The 22,238-nt window shown below is 48.2% G+C and overlaps 1 protein-coding gene across 2 annotated transcripts in view; it reads left to right on the top strand.

Annotated features, from left to right (window-relative positions):
- LOC135396128 (uncharacterized) overlaps nucleotides 1-21,946 on the top strand; it is a 214,018-nt gene extending 192,072 nt beyond the window's left edge. For both annotated transcript variants that reach the window (XM_064627165.1, XM_064627166.1), the window contains 3 exons: nucleotides 3,152-3,235; nucleotides 6,319-6,516; nucleotides 20,973-21,946. In XM_064627165.1, coding sequence (XP_064483235.1) covers nucleotides 3,152-3,235; nucleotides 6,319-6,516; nucleotides 20,973-20,990 — 300 coding nt within the window. In that variant the 3' untranslated portion in view covers nucleotides 20,991-21,946. The remainder of the gene's footprint in view (nucleotides 1-3,151; nucleotides 3,236-6,318; nucleotides 6,517-20,972) is intronic.
- The last annotated feature ends 292 nt before the right edge of the window (nucleotides 21,947-22,238 follow it).

Here is a 22,238-nt window from a genome sequence, read left to right as displayed (position 1 = left end):
GAACGCACTAGTGTGAACCATGCTTAGAATTCAATGTGTTTTAGTTTTCGTGTGCTAACAGACGCTTTAGTATGCGCGGAAAGTCTAGCTCCCCAGCGAGCTCCGTCTATCAGGCATGCTCTCACTGTGCACTTAACTTTCATGTCCTGCTTACGCATTGCCGTATCTGTCTCCACCAAAGAACCAGTCGTGCGTTTGCAGGGAACCTTTGTAACTCAACCTTTGGAACTCAAGACATTGAGCTTTAGCCTCGTTTACCTTAGCGATATCTATACATCCCACTGACACCATGAAGATAAGGGAAGGAATGCAGCCCATGCGAGGGGTGAAACGCTGCACAACCTTGCGAACTCTGTACTTCTGCCACAAATTGTTCTGCCGGTTTGATGCTCGCCACGAGATAATGTCCTCGCACGTGCACTGCTCTGTACTTGTGTAATAATGAAACCATAATAGCACTACTCCAACGTTTGTAATGAGGGGATAGAACACAATCCTGAATCACCTGAAGGATCGTGCAACAGACGCACACAAACTGGTCTGTAGCTCAGTTTCTCATAGTTGCCAATAAAGGTAATAAGTTGACCTGGAACAATAGAAATAACAGTGGAAGCTCATGCAGCTCGTTCTACGCAGGGCAGATGATGGCTGGATTTCCTTAACGGAATGTTTGAGATCCTTGGCTAATTATGTTCTATACTTCAAAAAGAACGCGCGATTTAGAAGTGTGTAAGGGTAAAAGCGAAGGGTCGTCCGATAAGACAAACTGAATTAGGGAACTAAAGGAAGACTGCATGACCTAGGCGTCCATGGTCCACTGCCATCTAGGTGTATCTTGATAAGGTTAGATAAGATAACACATGTTAGATAAAACACAATAAACAGGATATATGAGGATATATGAAGGACACAATAGACAATTTTAGAATAAGGTGCACACCAATGCGGAACCCAAAACCCCAGTGCCCGTAAGTGAAACGTACGCAGCGGCCTCTCCCCGCGCACGGCTTGTTCAATAAAGGGTAGAGCGGTGCACTTGCGCTCCTCGATTGTAGCGCCGCTACGACCAACACACAGGGCTTACAAACGTAAAAGAAGTCAAGAAATATATATAAAAAAGCGCTCATCGCAATGTTTCAAACACCGCCTAGAATTCATATCCGATAGAATTCGTTATTTTATCATGTCATTGCGTACTCTCTCAGGTGTTTCCCAGTTGGGATCATGTCACAGACTTCGAATCAAACGAGTTGCACTGAAAACTGAGTCACTGAAAACAAATTATTATTTTTAACCTGAATGCTACTACTGTCGTCGCATGTACATTCGCATGCCAAGTCACGTAAGAATGTTAGGCCAGCACCGCCTATACAACCGCCAGAACTCACTAACATTTTAGCACGGAACGCTGTTAAAATGCAAAACACACACTGCTTTAATGTCGCAGAAACTCGCTGAGCTTTCGAAACCCTAGAGACTACGCGAATCGTTTTCATCGTCGTCATAAACCCAGCAGTGACTAGACGTGGGACGCCGCCTATCTCTGCATTCATTGGCGCGCATTAGCATAAGGGTTATCCGTGGATACGACGGCATGCCTTCTAACTCGGCATTTTTCATCGTCCAGGAAGGGCCGAACGGAATAGCGAAGCGCTTATAGCTCTGCGCATAACGTCTAACGCCTGACTGAACGTGTCAACTGAAGTTTGCATACAGACAATCTGAGCTGTGCTTTTAGTATCCTTTCGGGGACAGCATATCGTAAGATGGCATACCGCGCAGTGCCCTTCGACATCATGTGACTTTGATAGCAGTAGAGAAGAAAGAAGTGGACAGAGTGGAACGTCTCGCAGTCAGATTTCTAGTTAGCAGATTCCACGGGACTGACTCTGCAAATGTGATGTGTCAAATTTAGAATCAATAGAACAGTGTCTTCGAGGGAAAGGTCAAAATATATGCTTTTACTAAATGAAGGTTTCGTTAACTGTACTCTAACATACACCATCATTGGAAAAGGGACAGTCACACTTAGAAGTCGTCATATGTGCTCAATAAAGGAACTCAAAGGCGCAAAGGCCAGATGCCAAATGCGCAAGGTAAAGTCGTTAGCCACAAGTAACAGGGCTTGCCCCACGGTCCCGTTTATTACTTGTTTTCTTGTGCTTGTTCCTGAATAAAAGGACTTTGAACTTGATAACCGTAATACGCGATCGCGTGGTCCGCAGAGACGCCAGCGCCGCCAAGCGTTGACGCTGGGTGCGAGACATTATGTGCACGGACCCAAGGTCTCGAACCTAGGATCCGGAAAAATCGTCCCCGGAGAAAACGTCCCCGGAAAAACAAAGACCACGGAGAAATTGGCCATGGTGGGAACCTAGGTTAGAACCGAGTCCAATAGGTTAGTTTTCGAAGGTTAGGTTAGTTTAGGTTAGTTTTTGACAGTTCACCATGCTGTTGGGGGAGGGGAGATACCCACAGCTGGGCACTCGCGCAACGCTACGCTATAGCGTCGTTTGTTAAAGTGATTATGTATGACTTCACTCTGGCGTGTGTGTCTTTCTGCATTTTTCCTACTGCTAATATAAGTCTAATAGGAGGTGGGCAGCATTTTTTAAATGAATAATAAATACATGAACGTGGGTCGCGTCAACAACGTGACGCGTACTTTTTCGCGCATCCTCTGTGGCTCCGTTCTTTCTCAATGTAACGGTGAAGTTGGTCGAACGGAGTATTTGCGAAAGCCCTTTCTTTTGAAAGTGACAGCGTACGCATAATGATCTGCATAGATATCAATCAAGAATCGGGGACCGACAGAACGTAATGCCATGGGCGATGTACACGACAGCACGTTTAAGTTCTAAACGTTGAGCACGGTTGCTCGAGCACTTCTCTGTTTTCCCCATTACGTGGTAAAGTAACTAAAGCTGTCAATAGATGAATAAACGTAAGACATTTAGCAGTATTACCATGCAAGTTAGTGATTTTGAATCGTCTAGCGGCATGATCATAAGACACACTTTTCGTTTACCAATACTGCTTCCAGGAACTTTTGCAGTTTTGCCCTTGATTACTTATGACTCATGCCAGACGATTACATGTTAAATTACTTACGATTCATCTCTAAGATAGCCTCTCCTGTACCCCGTTTCAGATCTACTGTGTGTTGTGCGTGATATCCCAATATCAAGAACTCTTGGCCGGAAGAGGTCGCTCCCACACCGTTGCAGCTGCACAGGTATGTAAGCCGTCGTTTAGTTTGCACCAACTCGCATTCCATCGCATCACGTATAGGTCATTTCAGACAGCATCTGTCAAATACACATAGTTCCAATGCTCGCTATAGTTGCATTACGGGCACTTTGTAACGTCACTCGGAAAAGAATAGCACATTCTGCATCGAGCAATTCCAAAACACGCGTTTAAAACTATATTGCAGGCACCAAGTCGATTTTTCCCGTAACTGTGTTTGAATCGAAGAAATTGATTGCGTTTGAAGAATACTCGAAAAGGAAGCGAGCTGGAGGAATAGACGAAAAACGGAAAAAGAAAGAAAAAGTAGGGACGACAAGAAGATGCTGACCAGGATAGACTTCTCTCTCGAGAGGGGCTCGTTGTCTCCTCCTGTGGGAACCGTGTCAGCAAGCTTTCCGTATGCCTTCGGTTCGGCGTTGGGGAACATTATGGGGAAGCTGGGGAAGCATTTCCTCTCCGCCGTATTCGAATCCCTCCGACCTGCTTTAATCTGTCGTCTGCAAAACAAAAAAAAAAAAAAAAGAAAAAGAAAAGAAAAAAAAAAGACTAAAAAGACGTCGTTATAGGTTGGAATGTTGAGACGCTCGGAGGCGTGTACAATTGATGATTCGCCTGTTAACCGCATGTCGCCTATCTGCCTTATCTGTGACTTCGCGATCCATCTAACGCAAAAACAGAATTTGGGAAAGGAAAGGACGACCTATACGTGAGGTGTCCTGGTGACGACAAAACGCATCCTAAGTACAGAATTTTTGCGAAGGATCAATCGAAGTGGAAGCAATCTTTCCGCGAGGTGAACGGAAGAGTCGCCTGTGCTATCTAGCACGTGAGAAGCGTATATGGAACACACATGTCCGCCCTGTTCTTCATGCCATAGCGCTTGAAATTTAAGTACTTGTAAAGGAGGTCCACCTAACATTCGCTACCAGTACGACCCAATAAATTGAAAATATTATGACAACAGGTCTACAGGGCGCTTTTTTTTTATCCGCGCAACATACTTTTTAAAGCTATATCAGAGCAGCACGGATGCCGTTTTTGTAGTTGAGCTAAAAGGCCAAGCGGACATCCTCTCGAACAGAGTATGTAACTACTAAATGACTAATTACCTAAAATGCATTAATAAACTCCTTAATTAGAAGCTTCAGGGCGAAAAGGAGATTCCAGAATCGGACACAATGCTAGTTGAAAATCATTCTATTTTTCGAAAATCCCCGAACGGGCAGGTACGTTGAAATATCCATCATCGAATTTTGCTATGCAAATGAACGAAAACCGCGTGGATCAGGAGCGGTATAGGTGCTAATCTGCTGGTCAGATCAACAGCTCTGCGGCCCGTATAAGTCTCCAGCGGCGAAGGTCGTGCGCTCCTGAGGCGGGTACTATTGGTTTTGGTTTGGTTTCAACGTTTCTGCTACTCTAGCCGAACGCCGCAGATTAATGAGTTCATTAAGAAATTTTAGGCAATTAGTCATCTAGCGTAGTTACATTATCTCTTCGAGAGAATGTCCGCTTGGCCGTATAGCTCAACTGCAAAAACGGCATCCACGCTACTCTCATGGCTTTTTGATAAAAATATGTTGCGAATAAAGAAAAGAGCACGCACCCTGTATATTCAATATTGTGTTTGTCAGGAACCGAAGCCTTGATATCTTGAGGAACTGAAGGTGATTGGCAAGCAGGGTCGCAAGCACACACATTCCCTGTTTACCTTCACAAATTGCAGAATGCACGTTTCCTTGAAGTCACAAGAAAATTTCGAACTTTCGCACACAAGATGGTCACACGGTCTTCAGTAAAGCCGTTTTGTTTTTGTCTCCCTCTACTCTTCGTTTAGCGCGACACAGAAACTCCATTCCCGCCGTCCCTAGCGCCAAAGTTGTAGCCGTACCGTTACGAAATCACTCTAAATATGCTGCGCAATGCCTCTAAACGGCTTTTAGCATCTTGCAGCCCATTCTGGGGACCTATGCTGCACTGGAGCATAACGTTCGCTATCCTTACGTTTTTAAAAGCGTCATGCGATGGCACGTGCAAATCCGTTCTGGTAGGCTGGGGGGGGGGGGGGGGTATGTTCCATGATGATAAAAGAAAAAGGAAGGGAAAGGTTAGCCATGATGTAAGCTTGCCATTCCCAAAAGCGAAGACAAACAAACAAAAAGGAAGAAGAAGAAACAGAGACACAGAAAATTATGGAAAGAGTCACAGAAATTATGGAGAACTACAGTAAAAGGAAGCTGGGATTAACAATGAATGGTACGATTGGCTTCGCGCAAGAACACGTACGCGACGGATCACGGGGAAGTGATGCATTTTTCGCGCCGACGCCATATCCGATTAGTATCAGTAGCTGCCATATCAGATTAATGTCAGCATCCAACTTTGGTGTAGTGTCAGTCTAACACTAATGTGCTGGCGGGCCCCTCGACCCTTCCACCAAGTGTATACTATGTAGCTGTGCGGTGACGTGAACATATGGCGCAAGGGATGTGGGGGTACTCTGGATAAAAGCAGTTTCTACATGAGCTTCACAAAGCGCTGTCTTTATCTTATCTCTTTATGTCCTAAATCATTGCGATCTCTTCTACGTGGGTAAAGGAATCCTAATACAACAAGTTTTCAGGACTAGGAACCAACTTTAAGTCACACCGACACGGACATTATGTAATTAGTTTAGCCTAATACTCCTGTTGCTGCGACAATCTATTGTCTACCGGTAACATGTAATATATTATGTGAACATAGTAACATCAGTTTTGTGCATGCAGCACTAATAATTTGGTGTTGCGTATAACTCAACTAACCGACCTAAATACTGAGGTTAGTGTCCAAAGCTGTCAAGTACGAAAAATGCACACTTCCAGGGTCTTTTTTTTTCTTTTTTTGCTACATGCTACTATGATTACATATTTGACATTATTTGACATATGTTCATACAGCATGCTACATATTTTTCATTTGTAAAATAACCACAATTCATTGTCATTCGCAGCCAATGGATGAAGCAGCCTCAGTTTGTTAAAAATATTACCGTGTTATTTGGCTTACAATGTCCTCTCTTTTTAGTACCGCCAGGGAGGCAAAGGAGTTCTTTCTCAAGGCAGCGGGTTGACATCCTCCGTTCAGCTGACGGTTCCTTCAGCAGCATTGACAAGCTCCCGCGGCTCAACGGATATGAGCTCCATTTCTGACGATCCATTATCCTGTCGCCGATTTAGCAGGGACGAAGCCAAGCCTGAATGTCCAATAGCATCACTAATCAAGGTATGCGCGATAAAACTGCTCTACATTCAAGGGTAGACACAAGGGCAGACATAGGTACGCGCGTATGATCGATCGCCCATAACCAGGAAACACAATAAGACTTTTTGGGAAACACGTGCATGAAACACTGGATGGCACTTGTACATCGATCTCTCTCATCACTGAATCACGGTGTATCCAAATCACCTTTTCGGTCCACTCTGGAGCCCTACTTCAGTAAGGCTTCAATGCAGGAATATTATTGCTTTTACAAAGACTTAGGCCTCTTGAGGAAAGTTCAACACCTACTTCAAGGAAATGACTTGAAATGAAAGGAAATGACGCAGGCACTGGTCCCGGAAGATTGAAACGTCAGTGGATGCGAGATCTGCCGTGGCCGTGAGGATACAACGACCGCCTCCTGCATCGAGACCCGGGTGTGGCTCGCTTTCGAATAATCGCTCACTCTGTGGTGTCTGCCGTTTTGTCCCGTCATGTCCTCAGAGTGTACAGTTTCCTACGGTGTCGGCTCAGGACAAAACGAGCTACCCTATCATACCACAATAAAGACTCAGTAGGTTGACCCCCTTCGCACCGCGTTTACCTACCTGTCAGAGTACTCGTACCTCGAGACATGTTATAAAGAATACGGGATAAAAATCAAAGAAAAGAAATGATGCACTTTGAAAAGAACATCTTCTAAATGGCTCACACTGCCATACTGCTTCATCGACCAATACCTAAGAATATCGATTGGCTAATTGCCAGAAAAGCAGTATACGTGTTGGTATCAAAGTGGAACATCACCCACAGGGGCTGGCTCCCTAAAACCTCTCTAAACTAACACAGCAGTAACAATCTGAATGCCAGCCCTCGGCCAGTACCTATATCTACACAGAGGGTTATGTACATGCTAGTTGTCTCCGTGCAACATCCATAACTTCAGAGAGCAGCAAGCGGGATAACGACTGGAGAACAAGGACGGTTCAGGAGTTACAACTTACCATGGTCCACGCGGAAGAGGACATTAGCTGTCACCAACCGCCGCTCGAACTCGACTGCACCCAGAAGGGCTCTTCTCCTGTAAAAACCTCTGCGGACGCCGGTATGTACGGGTTGAATCACCTCTGTTATATATATAGGTGTTATTCCCGTGCACGCTCAAGAGCGCGTAATCCACACGTGGTACTTGATTTGAGTTAGCAGGAGAACAAATTGCCGCCGATCCTGTCGTGAGACTGAAAGCAGTGAAAGGCACTGAACAGGCCAGTGAACGGCTGGAAAGCCATACATAGAAAACATGGGCTAAAGGCGTTCTCTGCCGTCACACGGCAGGCGCAAATGGGGCAACAATGTGTCGTCAATCCAAAGAGGGAGAAGTTGTCGCGCAACGGCAACACCTCTTGAGCTACTGCAGACTTGCACGGCGAGCATCCACCGACGCAGCCGTAATCTGGCGCCACGCTATCTGACGTTGGGCGCGCACCCGACCAGATGGCACAGGCTAAAGCGAAACAAGAGAAAAGTGTAGCGGAACAACCATCGTCGGCTGCACACGTTGTCATCTTGCGCCGGCACGAACGGCAGTTGAACCCTTGCTGCCATCCTGAGTGATCGTTCCAACTGTTGGTGCTCCAAGCAACGTGGTCCAAGGGGCGAATTAAAGGAGGGGGGGCGACCGCCCCTCCCCCCATGAAACCAAGGCCGCCCTCGCCACATAAAAATGCAAGGTTTTTCACGGCCCATGTCGTCTGGACTTTGTACATATTTGGTTCAGCGGAAGAATAGAGGTTCAATTGCTTTTGTGCAACAGTGAAATTTGTCATCTTTAGTAGTCATTTTTCTTTAATTTTATTTGAAGTAACTTCAATTCCTTGAATTGAGCTTCGAAATTTGCCAAGTCAACCCCACATCTTCTTGACAGGAATGAAAAATCGATGTCAAACTTCGTCAAACTGGCCATGGACATCGCTCGTAATGAAGTCGTTTTTGTATGAAGTCCAAATGACATGATGATTGAAACACACTGTAGTGCGACTATTTGGCAATATGCTCGGGAACTTAGCGTTCTACCAGTCGATGTGCTCGGCGACTCACAGAGACTTCTCCTTACGTTGCGAGCACAAACCGACCAGTGAGTGCTGTCGAGGCTGCTTCTTCAGGTTATGAAAACAGATTGTGCATATGCCCGTAAATCGCATCTCTGCTGGCCTATGTTTTTGTGGGTTTTCACACATTTCTTGAACCATTGTGAATGCAACGCACCTAGCTATCCGCACTAGACCTCACAGACGTCATTTCTACATTTTCTCTTGTCTGGTAAGAGTTACGAAATGCAAATAAAAATGTTCGTGCTGAAAGGAGTTTGCAAGCAGTCTTGTTGCATAGTATACCCTTTTGCCTGTGGCTGCTGGTCCCGCCTGATATGATTTATGCGTACAGGGTGTCCCACCGAAAAACGGCCAGGGGCTAAAGAAAAAACGCATTGCTCTACACAAATGGAATCAACTGTACGTGCTTGGCAGTTGTGTCGTCTATCAAAAAATATTTCTTTCATCGCCCCTTGTCAATTAATTAGCGGTAATTAATTTTATAGCTTTTTAATTATCGGTTTTAGCTCTCAGATGTTAATGAGGAGGTTGTAGTACATGTCGAAAAAGACACAACTGAAGTGGCTCGAGGTCGCTATGGCTTGTGGTTTCGTTTTTTCCCGGGTTTAAAAGTTGCTTTCAGATGCCGGGCGGACCGCAGATCCCTGCCCACAATCCGGCACCCACGCGCGACGATTCCAGCGCACTCCGGCGTACATTGACCGTGAGATTAGCGCTTGGAGACCATCCTTGGGCCACGTCACACACTCCCCCCTCCCTTCAGACGCGGAGCGGTGCAGAGCTTGCGGTTGAGGTCCGCGTCGGTACGCGACGAGGAGAAAGAATGGTGACACGTGGAAGAGGGACTGCTGGACTTGTGTTTTGTGATTGCAACTTGAGGTGCTGAACGGGCAGTGGCAGCCAAATGAACGGTGCGGGCAAGCAGTGGCGGGGCTAGTTCCAGGGGCGGGCCGAAGGCAGGTACTACCGAAGGGGTGCTGTGAGGGGGTGACAGAAGCGCGACCTCACTGTGGCCTCCGTGCGGGTTCTCGGTGGAACGTAGGTCCCGGTGCATCTTGTATCGAAGTCAGGTGGAAGGCAAAGTGGGCAGGGTTCTTGAGACTGCCATGGCACTGCGTATGGGGCCGTGCAGTCGCCAGCGGCGTACTGCGACCGGTATGGGAGCGTGATGCACGAAAGGGTGCCGCTGGTGGAACCCGGAAGAGCGCCATCGCGAAGCGTGTGGCGACGTGACGCAGAGTGTGTAACCATGGCGAAATGAGCTGCGAGTTTGGCGAACCATGGTGTTGAGCGGCCAGGCGTTTCGAAGGAGTGCGTTGAGTGAGCCGCAATGAACTAGCGGTTTCTCGGAAGAATGATGCCCTGGAACTTCAGTGATTGCTTCGAATGTAGTCTTGAGAAAATTTGGGATGGTTAGGCAGAATTACACCTAACATGGCGTTCTTTGTTCGGGTCACCAAAAGTGTAGTAGATAGTCTTCCTTCACACGAGTCCTGACCCACCGTGATGGAATGTCCCAGCGTGCACATGTCAGTGGCCTTACACTTGGACTATGGTGGGACTCATTCTAGTCCCACCATACTTGGACAGTGCCCAAGAATTGGCTGCACGCGCAGTGGCGCGGGGCACTACAGGCACGTCTTCGTCATCGTCCACGGGCCGCCACAATCTGAATGATGGCAGTTGACGAAAAGTCAGCAAGTGTAGGTGGGTTGAATCAAACCCACACGTCTACAATTGCTGCCCTTCAGTACGTAGTGCTGGCCTAAAAACGACGAGTTGCCGGAAACCTACCTGTGGATTCTGGTAATGCTAGTCCCAAATCCCACTAGGGTTCTAATGCCCACTTGCTCAACACAGCTGTCAGAGCACACTGTCCGCATTCTCAAGAACACAGTATAGAAGTCCCCGGCTGCCATCTTCCTTACTCCTTTCCTTACTCTTTTTCTCTATGACGACTGGCCTGGTTCCCCTTGCAATACCCTTTAAGCTGGATTCACACATGCGTTTTTTGAACGCGTTTCGCGTTCGCGGCGCCGAGAAACGCGAGCCGCGGAGCGTTTCCAGTCGCTCTTCGAGAACCGCTCCGAGCTGCAGCTTCGGAGGGCAGAAACGCGAACGCTTTTCATCTAGCCAATCGGAGCGCTCGGAGGGGTGCAGGTGGCTTCCTTTTGGCGCCGGCGTGCAACAGCGGGCCTCCCGATACCGCGCTGGGATCTTTTGTCATTTGTGCGTGTGTGTGTGTTTGGTGCTACCGCATGAGTAAATTCCTTGTCACCAATAGTTGTTTAGTGTCTGAGGTATCAAAGATAAGCTGGGAATTTGTGCAAACCACGGAATCGACGAAAATAAGTACGACTTGTGTGTGACCGTGTGTTGGTCGTCGGTAGGTCAAAATGTGTCTCGCTTCATTTGCCGTTCTTTCTCTGCTATTGTGTCACGTCTGCCGTTCCAACGATTGATGATTCCACCAGAAATGCTTCACGATAACTATAAAATGGATAACATGCTTCACAATGTAAATTTTGAGGAAGAGAGCTGGAAGGAGTCGGTACGATTTTGACGTAGAAACAACAACGAAGCGCGTTTTCTGGATGGCGACACGGCTATGTGTGACAGGCCCCTTTCGGCGGCGCCGCTTTTTGAAACGCATGTGTGAATGAGCCTTTAGTGTTTGTAGGAGCTGATTGAAAGCCAAGGTCGTACTAAAGGCTAGGAGGTGGTGGGTTGGAATGCTTCTACCGGCTATGCGGTCTGAGGTTTTTCGGGCTGTTCAGCAGACTTTTCAGGCTGAAGTCGGCCCAAGGCCGCATACTAACCCCCCTGTCTCCCAGTCCTTCCTGCTGCCCTCTCCCCATCTGTCCACATCTGTACTCCGCTCATAGCCACAGTTCCTTCGCGGCGCTAGCATGGAGTAAAAAAACATAGGATCCACGTTTCAGAAAAGGGAGCTGTATGTGCGGCGCTCATGGAGCTGTACCTGTAGAACGGCGTACATACATCTTTTTTCAATTTTTTTTATTGTATGTTAGCGCCGCGAAGCAACTGTGGCGTACAGATGTGGACAGACCGAGAGAGGACAGCAGGAAGGAGTGGGGGACAGGGGGATTAGTATGCGTCCTGGGCCGACTTCAGGGAGAACTGTGCCGACATTCATCTGGAAAGTCTTCGGAAAAGTACATACACCTGAACCTACCGAACGTACATGCGCATGCATGTGAACGTTATGTGTGAGACAAGCTGTGTACATTGTTTCCCCGTCTGCTGCGCCAGCATGGGATCCTGAATGTCTAATAACGCCTGTGGCTTCATAATCTCGTCTGCCACGTTGAAACTGGTAGCTCAACCCCTCGAGCAAGCACGTGCAGCACGCAGGTTACACACGTTTATATCCCCAGGGAACGATCAGAGAGAGAAGAGGAGAAAAAGTACCCACCCCCGTACCACACGAAGTATAACAGGGGTGAACACCGATAGTGACAGAAAAAGCTAAGAAAAAGGGGAAGATCAGGGAATAAGCGAAAAGAGAATGAAAATGGGAGAAAAGTAGACCATATCCCTACCAACAATCAAGCGGGACCACAGCCAGGGGAACAGATCAGGCAAACCACGGTGTTATCAATAAAAAATCAAACTAAAAAAAGAAAAAAAATACAATGAAAGCATCTTCTCCCTAGATATCTTCGGGCTGTCCCTCAGTTATACAAATACAAAGAAAAACTACGCAGCCGCATGCAGCCCCGGCCCCAGCCTTCTTGCCCAAAGGTCCAAAGATGTCCAATAATACCACTAAGATGTACGCAGGAAACATGTAACCCGTAACGACTAAAACACGTCATGAGAAAAAAAGAAAAAAGAACCCAGAAATAATAGGCCCAATTAATAACAGAAGAAAAAAAAAGTAAAGAAGAGTAAAAAAAAATAAGTAATACACGAGTAGTAGTGGTAGCACACCACCTCCCCTCAAAGTAGTAATGAGTGACCAGTAGGAACAGCAAAATTAAGGAACCAGGCAAGCCATGGCACAAAGTACACCCGGGAAGATGACGTCGCCAAAAGACAACCAATCGGCGGCCATGAACCTGGGACACCTAGGTATCTAATACGAGCCCAACTGGACAACCCCGAAGAAACCAGCTCCGGTGGTGCAGCGGTAACGCGTGCGCTTGGAGACTGGGAGGTCCGCGGTTCGAATCCGCGGGCCGGCTGTGCCGTCTGGGGTTTTTCCTGGGTTTCCCTCAGATGTGTAATAGGCGTATGCCGGCACAGTTCCCCTGAAGTCGGCCCATGGACGCAGCTATCCTCCCCCCGGATTCCGCTCGGTCTTCCACTTCACCCTTTCCTCTCCTCCTCTCCACCACCTTTCCCTTCCCGAGAAACATGCCGCCTAATCAGGCAGGCAGACCTCTCGGGTTCCTCCCAACGACACTCCTCCTCCTCCTCCTCCTCCTCCTCCTCCACCCCGAAGAAGCGAGACCCCCATCTCACCTAACCACCAAGACATAAAACCGCAGAAAAAAAACCTTCAAACGGAGTCGGGACGCCAGGCAGGCGACACCGCGCCCCCCCTCGCTCCGACGGGCTGTAGCTTCCGCATAACCACCCCCGGTAGAGGTGCCCCCAGACCCCGTGTCTAACCCATTCCGCAAAGGTCCCCCCAATATACATCTCGCACGGATGAAGCACGGCCACGGCCTCAACTAAAAGGCTGCAGCTCACAAGTAACCACTCCCAGCCGAGGCCGCCCCGTTCCCTATCCATGCCGAGGACCAAACCCAAACAATAAATAATTTGAAATGAAAACAGAATCCCGCCCCAGAGTCAGCCACCAACACCATTAAGAAATTAATGTAAGCGTAGAAGCCCCAAACACTAAACTAACTGCTAACTACCCATGCCTCAGGACTACCCAGTAGTCGCCATCACACTATAACCACGTCACGCACCAAACAAATCCCACACACAACAAATCCCACACACAACACAGGTCCACATCATTAAGGTTGCCCACCACGCCAGAGCCACCACCACGGGAGGGCAGGACGCAACGGAGCTACCACTACATGATGACCGAAATTGATCCAAGTCCCATGCACCCCATTAACATTGAAAACCCCAAACACAGACCAACCCCCCGCAGCAAGCCCATACAAGCACAACAGAAGTGATACACAGCGGGGGTGAGCAGTATAGATTGGTTGAACACGTTCCACACAGACCACATCCGGCAACCCGGCCCGCACTCCATCCAAGACCACGTGACTGACACCGAGTAACCCCCCGCCAACAGGGGACCACCCGCGGAAGATCCCCACCGACTCCAGGATCACCAGCTAAGGCCAAGCACAACCTATGTGGACACCACACGCCAACTCCCCGGGGGCAGGAGGGCATCTACAATGCGCAAGTCTTCACCTTGGCCCTAAGACAGGGCACCAGCGCTACGTGGATACATACTCAACAAAATCCCTGGCCCTGATCACAGCAGGAGGCCCCGCCACCACCACCACCTGGCGACGAGCCCGCTGAGGCCGCGACCCCGACACCCCGGCGACGACCCACCGCTAGCTAACCACACAGCAAGGAGACCCGGCAGTCAAGTCAAGGACTCCACCCAACCCAGCTTACTGGGCATGCGCAATCTCCACCAGCTGTTTCCAGCTTGAATGGCTGCCATCCATCCGAATAAGGTGGAACAGCGATGAAGGCAAGACTGGTCCACCGAAAAGCGCCCGCAAGGCCGCCCTCTTCACCTCAGTTAAAGGACAGTGAAAAACTATAGTGAGACACATCTCTGACTGGAGCACCACAAGCGCATGCCCCGAACGCCCGAATCCCTCTGGCACTTAGGTCATCTGGAAACCCTCCGTGCCCACTGACCAGCTGCTTGAGATAAAAGTCCGATACGAACCCCGGTTCCCTTTCAATGTCGGGAATCCAATGATTAGCCCAATACGCATAGTCCCACCAACGTCCGGCCCACACCGTGATAGCCCGCACTCTGATCCAATTCTTCAGTGTTACCTTAGAAGCTCCTGGGTCCCACGTGACTGGAGCCCGTCTAGCCAGATTCGCAATGGAATCCGCCAGTTTATACCGTCCAGATGACCCCGGGGTTGTCGCACACGCCAGTGTGTGAATGTACAAAATAAAATGAGAGCTTGATCACTCCCATTACCTTCCTGATCAACTCCTTAAGACCCTGCACTCGAGAATTGTTATGTGTGGGATTCGCCAGGGCCTGCAAAAGGGAGAAACTATCCGTGTACACTCGCACTGGTTCAGCATTGACATGAACATCCACGTAAGTGATCCCAGCATACATTGCGGCCAACTCCGCCTCGAAAATGCTCGAGTGTGACGGTAACCCAAGGCGCCCTTGTCCAATAAAGTCATAACCATACATAATACAAAACCCTGCCCCAACCTCTGTTTCTGTTTTAGACCCATCAGTGAATAATGTGTAGCCACGGTAAAGTACCTCCACCGCCCTTCCAAACTGAACAGAAATCCAGCTCGACGGGTGAATCCGCCAAACCTCCAGAGGAAAATCAATTTCCGGAACTGTAATATTGCTGTCTCCAAATCTGACATCCTCTCTTGCCGGCCAAATCCGAAAAAAGACTGCCTTCTCCCAGGCTTTCAAATCCAGCAGCAACACGTTCACCAAGGCCGGCAATACCATGTTAGGGACACCCGTGTAAGCCCTACACCATCTTAACATAGAGATCCGCTGAATCGAATGCAGCTTTCTAACCATGTGCAAGTTGTCCGTATCTCGATACCAAGCACATTAGGCGTAAAGAGCCACCCTCTCAATACATCTCGTATATAGGGCTCCAAAGAGAGAAAACCTATTACGATTACAGCCGCCCACTAAACGAGACAACTCCAAAGTCAACCTCAAAATTTTGTCCCGAACGTCATTTAGATGCTGCCTAAAAGATGCTGGTTAGATGCTGGACGGCCGTACAGCCGTCCGTGTATATCGACAGCCAGAACGGCTAATAAACTGGAGAACATAGTGGATTGGTTGGTGACATTTCACACATATTTCGGCACAGTTCCCTTAGAAGTCGGCCTAGGAGGCACATTCCCCAGAGCGTTAGTCGTGATGTTGCCCACCTCTGTGAATCGGACAACGGCCAGCCCATTCACGCCACCACCACCACCTTGGTGACATTGCAATGTCACCAACACGGCTAGTAAATGCAGCTAATAAACCTCTAGTAGTCCTGGACACGGGTGTCTCGCTATATGTCGAATGTCCAAGGAAAACCAACAGATTTGAGCTTATACGCACACTGCGATGCTGGCTTGAGGTTCGGAAGAAAAAGTACGAAACTCTACGACTACATATTTTCCTGCTTGGCAATGTTCACGAACGACACCTTTCACACACGCTGTCTATGATGAAAAGCTCCAGTGAACTCAGTTCATCCCAAGAAGATATTTGCTTCTTCAGACTTACGAGCCACAATCCTTCGTTCAACTCTCCAGCCGAAAATGCCTTGTTGCTTGGTTGGTGGCATGGTATCGCGATCTGCCTGCCTTGCCTAAAATGTCTTTGGGAAACCAAAATGCCAACAGCTTGGACAACGTGACAAAGAACTTGATTGTCGGAAATGACAGTGGATTATTGTGTGCGACACTCTGGAAAATCTCGTGTCTGGGGTTCAGACAACTCACGCATGAGGCATTCATCATCTTAATAAGGCAAGGACTTGTTGCGTCACGCATATGACAACAACATGAACTGGCGGGTAGAACCTCAACATCCGCTCTACGAATTCAATAACAGAACTGTATGGGGGGAGTTGGTACAGGTTCATAATGATACTGCAGCAAGAGATTAAACATGAAGTAGAGAAGACTCCTGCAGACTCACAACTGCTGAAATTTTAATCGACAAACCATCTGCATAGAGAGTTCTAGATAGGTTACGCCCACATGAATAAAATACGAGCACAACAGTGTCACCCAAGGGAAAACACGTGTGCCTCGAAAGACAAGTGATAAAAACAAATAACAGGAAATCACACCACGAATCTCCGATACCGTGAATGCGATTTGCAACCGCGCTTTGGGGAACACCGAAGACCATGGTAGTTAATCTCCTATCCTGCTGAGACACGAGCTGTACAGGTCCCAGTTGTGACTACGTTTGGCGTGGGCGGGAGACACGGGAATGACAAACAATAACTTTATTTGAATCATGATGAGTGGGGAGTTTCACCGCCAGGGGCGACACTCTACCTTATTGCTGGCGGTAATGTGGTGAGATGGAATAATGGAGTCGCCTCACAGTGAGAACCGATGTACTACGGTGCCCAAAAGCTTTAGAAGTGCTTTTAGAGAAGAGCGTTGGTGGGCTGGATTTGACCATGGACCAAGCAATTTCGACATAGCCAGAGAGCGAGAGTCCAGCTGATTTAGATAAGCAGAAACTGTGGATCTTAAAGGTCGGTAGTGCGGGGCACTCACCCCGTTTACATGGGACCTCTTAAAGCGAACCGAACCGGGTTAGCGGTCCCGGTGCGCTCATGTAAACGCCTTGGAGCACTCCCAAATGTGGCCCATTTGGGCCTTGGTCCCATATGGCCCAGCGGTCTCTTGGTCCCTTGGTCCCTTGGCCTAGCGGTCCCATGTGGAATCGCATCCGATGAACTAATGCAGCGCCTTGACGACGCACACACACACGTAACGTTAGATCATGACGAGGTGTGCGTCTTCACGAGATGTATTTCGTTGCATCCGGAAACCGAACACTTATCAACTTGTGCAAGCATAGATGGGGGGAGAATGACAGTTGTCAATTGGCGGTTGTCACTGCCACCAGACGTCGAAGAATGGATCAACGGTCTCCACTCAGCAGTGCAATACTTGTTCGTCTCCTAGATGAGAGAGCTGCTTCTGCAGTGCTCTCAGCTTCTTCATTCCCCACGACACCACAATAGGTTGGAACCCGCTAGAGAACTGCCCTGTGTCCTGCTTCGTACACATGCTGATAAGCCATTAAAGGGGCTGTAAACAGGCCACCAAACATTTCTGAAATAATGATACCCCATGAAAGAACGCAGATAATAATACCCAAATATACATTTCGTTCGGCTCGTGCCAGCTCATTGACCCATACAACTGTTTTCAAAGATGAGTAACCAGCGAGCCTCTCTCCACCACGCATACGTCACATGGCTACGCAGCGTTTTGCCGTCGAATCGGGGGGCCGAGCTGCGCACATGACGTTTCAAATTACCAACCGATAAACATACTTCGTTATCAGCTGTGAGTCTGAGCGCTCAGTTTGTTTGTGTGAAACGACGTTTTGCGCTCTGTGGTTCCGAAATTCAACGTCATGACATCTTCAACATCTCCGGCTGGAGCGAACGTCAACAGTTGGACTGCTATCACTTGACGCGATTTGAACCCGGGTTCCTCCCAGTCACGACGTGACATGGCCAGCACTCTATCCACTGTACCACGCGAGCTGGTGACGCGATGCCGCGTGGCTCAAACCAAATTTGGTTTGAGCCAACTGAGCCAACTTACAACTGGGCTGCATTACTTAAGTACGGCAGCCCAGTTGTCTGAACCATTCGAAGATGACAAAGATGTTCCATCGCGCACCTACCTAAGATTCCGGAACTGTAGTCCCGGATATTCATTCGCGCTCATGGTGTGCTGCGTGCTACTGCCCAGAAAACGTAGTGCGCGTATGATACCTAAATTAAACGCATTTCTTTTTCAGCTTGAGGCTGTAACTGTTTATATTTTGAATAGAAGAGGATTCACGTTCATCTAGTCCAATTCCGCATTTGATATAAAATCGTACGTGGAACACTCGATCGTAATTGGTGAGGAAAGCGCTACGTCAAAAGTTGGAGCGCGGGGCGGAGCTAAAATGCAAAAGGGTGCAGTGAATATTTCATCCGTATGCAAGCGCCTTTTGTTTTTGAGCGTTAGTAATTGCAAGGAGTTTTTACTCCATAAGTTTCAATAATATAACACATAGAAATGTGCACCTTTTGTACCTGCTTACGGCCCCTTTAACACAAGGGTGTGGACGAGGCTCGTATGCCATGCGTTCTCAATAGCTTGCAGTGTAGATTTCGAGTTGGTTAACACTATCCATTCTCGTGGGCTAAAATAGACTATGTCCTGCACAATGAACCGAATGGCATAGTGTCCTGCAGCTGTTGATGGTTAGACGCGAAAGGCGTCGTCCTTGCACCATGCCTTCGGATCGTATTACAAAGGCCGATGCAGACTTGCCATTGATGGCAGCGCCATCCGTGTATACTGCTGCAGAAGTGGACAATTTCTCATCTACCAGAGCATAAAAATGGACTCGAAGGACTTGGGGGGGAACATGGTCTCTTCGGTCCCAAAGATCCAGAAGACACACGAAGATGGGCAGCACCGCTAAGAGATCAATGAGGCTTCCGGCTGTGTTACGTTTTTAGCTACGAAGCCAGTGGGGCTCGTGCGTGTCTTCTGCTCTACTCGATAAAAGTCACTTTCGGGGTGTTGTCAAATTTTCCTGACGAGTGGGTGAGGGCGATCGTACGCACAGAAACGGAGGAAGTGACGAGCGTTTTTTATTATCACATAGAACCTTAGTCAGGAGTTCTCCAGTTTCAGTTAGAACCTGCCGTGTTTCCGCCATTCTTGGAACTCCATGGCAGCGACGAAGGCTACGAGCAAACAGGCTCCGAAGAGCATTTCATGATGTTGCGAAAATCCTGTGCAGGACTGGAAGGCTCTAAAGCACATTCGCCCACACCAACGTGTGAACTGCAAGAAGGGATCACTGATCGCAGCCCAATCCTGAGCCAGAAATATGTTGAATAGGGGGGAAGCCATCGCAGCACTTTGGCGAGTCCAGCGTATATCTGAGTTCATGACCACGCCAAGGAAGCGATGCAAAAGAACAGGCCCAAGCTTCTTGGCACCGACCCACCGAAGAAAATTTGCCATACCAGGCATGACATTAGCTTACTGCACGCTCAAAAACCCGTAGACTTGCACTGACTGCCGATCCACAACGGGGTCAAACGCTTTTTGTATAATGCCTGTTTGATCAACAGGGATCTTACGATTCTGTGGCCACGTAAAAACGCGGATGTTAACGTTGGTCGCGGAGAAGCACGGATTTGGATTTTGGGAACGGAGAAACGCGGATTTCGATGCCACTTACGGAAAAACATGGTTTTATCATTTGTAAATGGCCCGTAAATAATCAGTAGTCGCAAAACTCGTTCTGTCTGCTCAGAACAGTTATTTTGAGGTCGAACCGTGAGGCCAGGTACGGATAACAAGTAACGATTTTGATACTCTGAAATGTACACCACACTTCCCTGAAGAATGTCGGCAGGAACAGACAGTCTACAAACAGGCTGCTGGAGACCCCAGCCTGGAAATAATTCATCCGTTAGACCGTTTGGACGGTGTTCGCAAGCACACTGCAACACTATAAACTTGTTCTGACTTCCTCACTGGTGTCCCTGTCCCATCTGCTGATGTAGAGAGAAGCTTCAGCAAACTGGGAAATTTGTTCCGGCTTCAACACCAGCGCCTAAAGCAGGAGAGTATCGCCGGGATGCTCCAGATATATATTAATGTGCTGCCTAATCTTTTCGTTCAATGCTTTGAGATAGTGCCTCCAACATTTTTGTGCTGTGCGCGCGGTTGTATATTCGTGGAATGTACTGACGCTAGTAGCGGTATACATGAACTGAGCTTGAAAAACAAAGCATATTTAATATCACAAGCCTCCGTAACGACTCTCTATTTTAACGACCTTGCAGGTTTACAATATGCGGGCTAGGGACGGACCGTAAGTTATGTATGTGCCTATCGCTGACTCGGAAGGAAGTCACTGAAAAGGTTAGCCAGCTGTAGGACTCGAACCCACATCTTCTGGATCGCCGGTCCAGGGCTCTAACAATCGAGCTAAGCTAGTACACCTCCCCAACCACTTCCAAGGCTGCGTCATTTGAAGGAACAAACCACATCCACTCGCTCACTCATTCCACTTTCTCTCTTACACGTTTTCTCACTCACCAACACATTCATACTACAGGGCGATGCAGACGGCATCTTTTTTTTGAACAGGATTGAAATTGGAAAAATGGAAAAACACATAGGCTTTCTTCCAGCCTCAGAACATCAATTTCCATCCTGCAGGATCCCTGTTGATCAACTTGCATGCGAGCAGCTTTTATTCCATTTCGAGCTACAGTTTCAGTAGCTGATGTTCGGTGTTTAAGTGTAGCCCGGTTTCCCACGCATTCAATACACAATTTAGTACACAATATGGGCAAGGCCATAACGTTGCTAAAACAGCTTCTTTCCCTCCCTTTACAGATCGAGGCACCGTCCTGAGCCGTTGGATGCAGACTCCCATCCTTCACATTCATCGCAGGGCATTCCATTCCTACTAGTGGTACTACAGACGCAGTGAGGTGGATCGGGACGTCAGTTTCAGTACCACAGCCACTCGTAGTGCCTTCCTACGTGATGCCCAATTCGTCCAGCTTCAGTTAGCCCTACACAATACCTTGACGACGATGCTGTGTGCAGCGATTTATTCTTAAAATTGTTGAGCGAGCATTGTGAGGACATCCTTACATGCGCCGTTGATGAGCCACTGGGCTCTGTGGCAAACTTTCGTTGCTTTGCCCCGTCTATACGATGTTCTACCTTAGCCACCGAAGGGAAACGATGTTTACATCGCTAGACAGGAATTTTTCGTCGAGCACTTGGACTAGCATTCATTGACTGTACAGTGTTGCACTCTAGCAAAATCTTGATTACATCATACACAGGCTGCTTCGACAAAGGCGGTGCGCTGGATGAACGACAGAAGCTCTGACAAGAAAACAGGCCTGAGAGTTCTAGAAACGCTCATATCCCAGAGGCGACGTCATATGTTGGTGCAATTCAAAGAACTAATCGTGCTTGCCAAAGAAAAACTGACAGGGCTGCGGTTGGAGGATCCGGAAATCTTGCAGGGTAAACCCTAGCAACCCGGTTGGTCCTGGACACTTCTTCTGAGTGCCACCCCGCCCTCGTGCTTTATTGACATCTCACGGACGTCACAACGAGGCCGCAGTATGGCTGTCGCTGTGTACTCTCAGCTCCACACATCGTGCGGATATCAATTGCATGAAGTTAGACTTAGTTAGGGGTGCTAAACAGAAAGTAACCGAAAGCACTGGTCACTTGAGTCTATGTCAGGCTGAGCTGCCGACAGTTCAGCTTCTGAGCTTGTGAAATATTCAACCTATCCAATACGACCGAATGTACCGCATTAAAATCATACTATTCTTCTCACCTCCCGTAAGTCGTATTCTTGCATCCTTCAAATGTTCAGTGGGAGGAGTTGAACACTACTTGCTGGATAATTAATGCGCTCAGGCTGGTGGCATTGGGTTGAGAGGTACAGTGCGTGGGGCGTTGCTGCCAGGTCAAATTATAATTTACTATGTTAAATTACTGTCACAGCATTGTCTATTCAGGAGAAACACAGTGTGAGATTTCTATACAGCATACCTCTACAAGAATCACAAGAAAAAATGCAAATCCCAGTAAACTGCATCCATCAGTGCCTATTTCTTGCTTGAACACTGT

The sequence above is a fragment of the Ornithodoros turicata genome, chromosome 5 (assembly GCF_037126465.1).
Source record: "Ornithodoros turicata isolate Travis chromosome 5, ASM3712646v1, whole genome shotgun sequence".
NCBI lineage: Eukaryota > Metazoa > Arthropoda > Arachnida > Ixodida > Argasidae > Ornithodoros > Ornithodoros turicata.
Note: the sequence above shows the minus strand (reverse complement) of the source record. Positions and strands in the feature narration are given on the sequence as shown.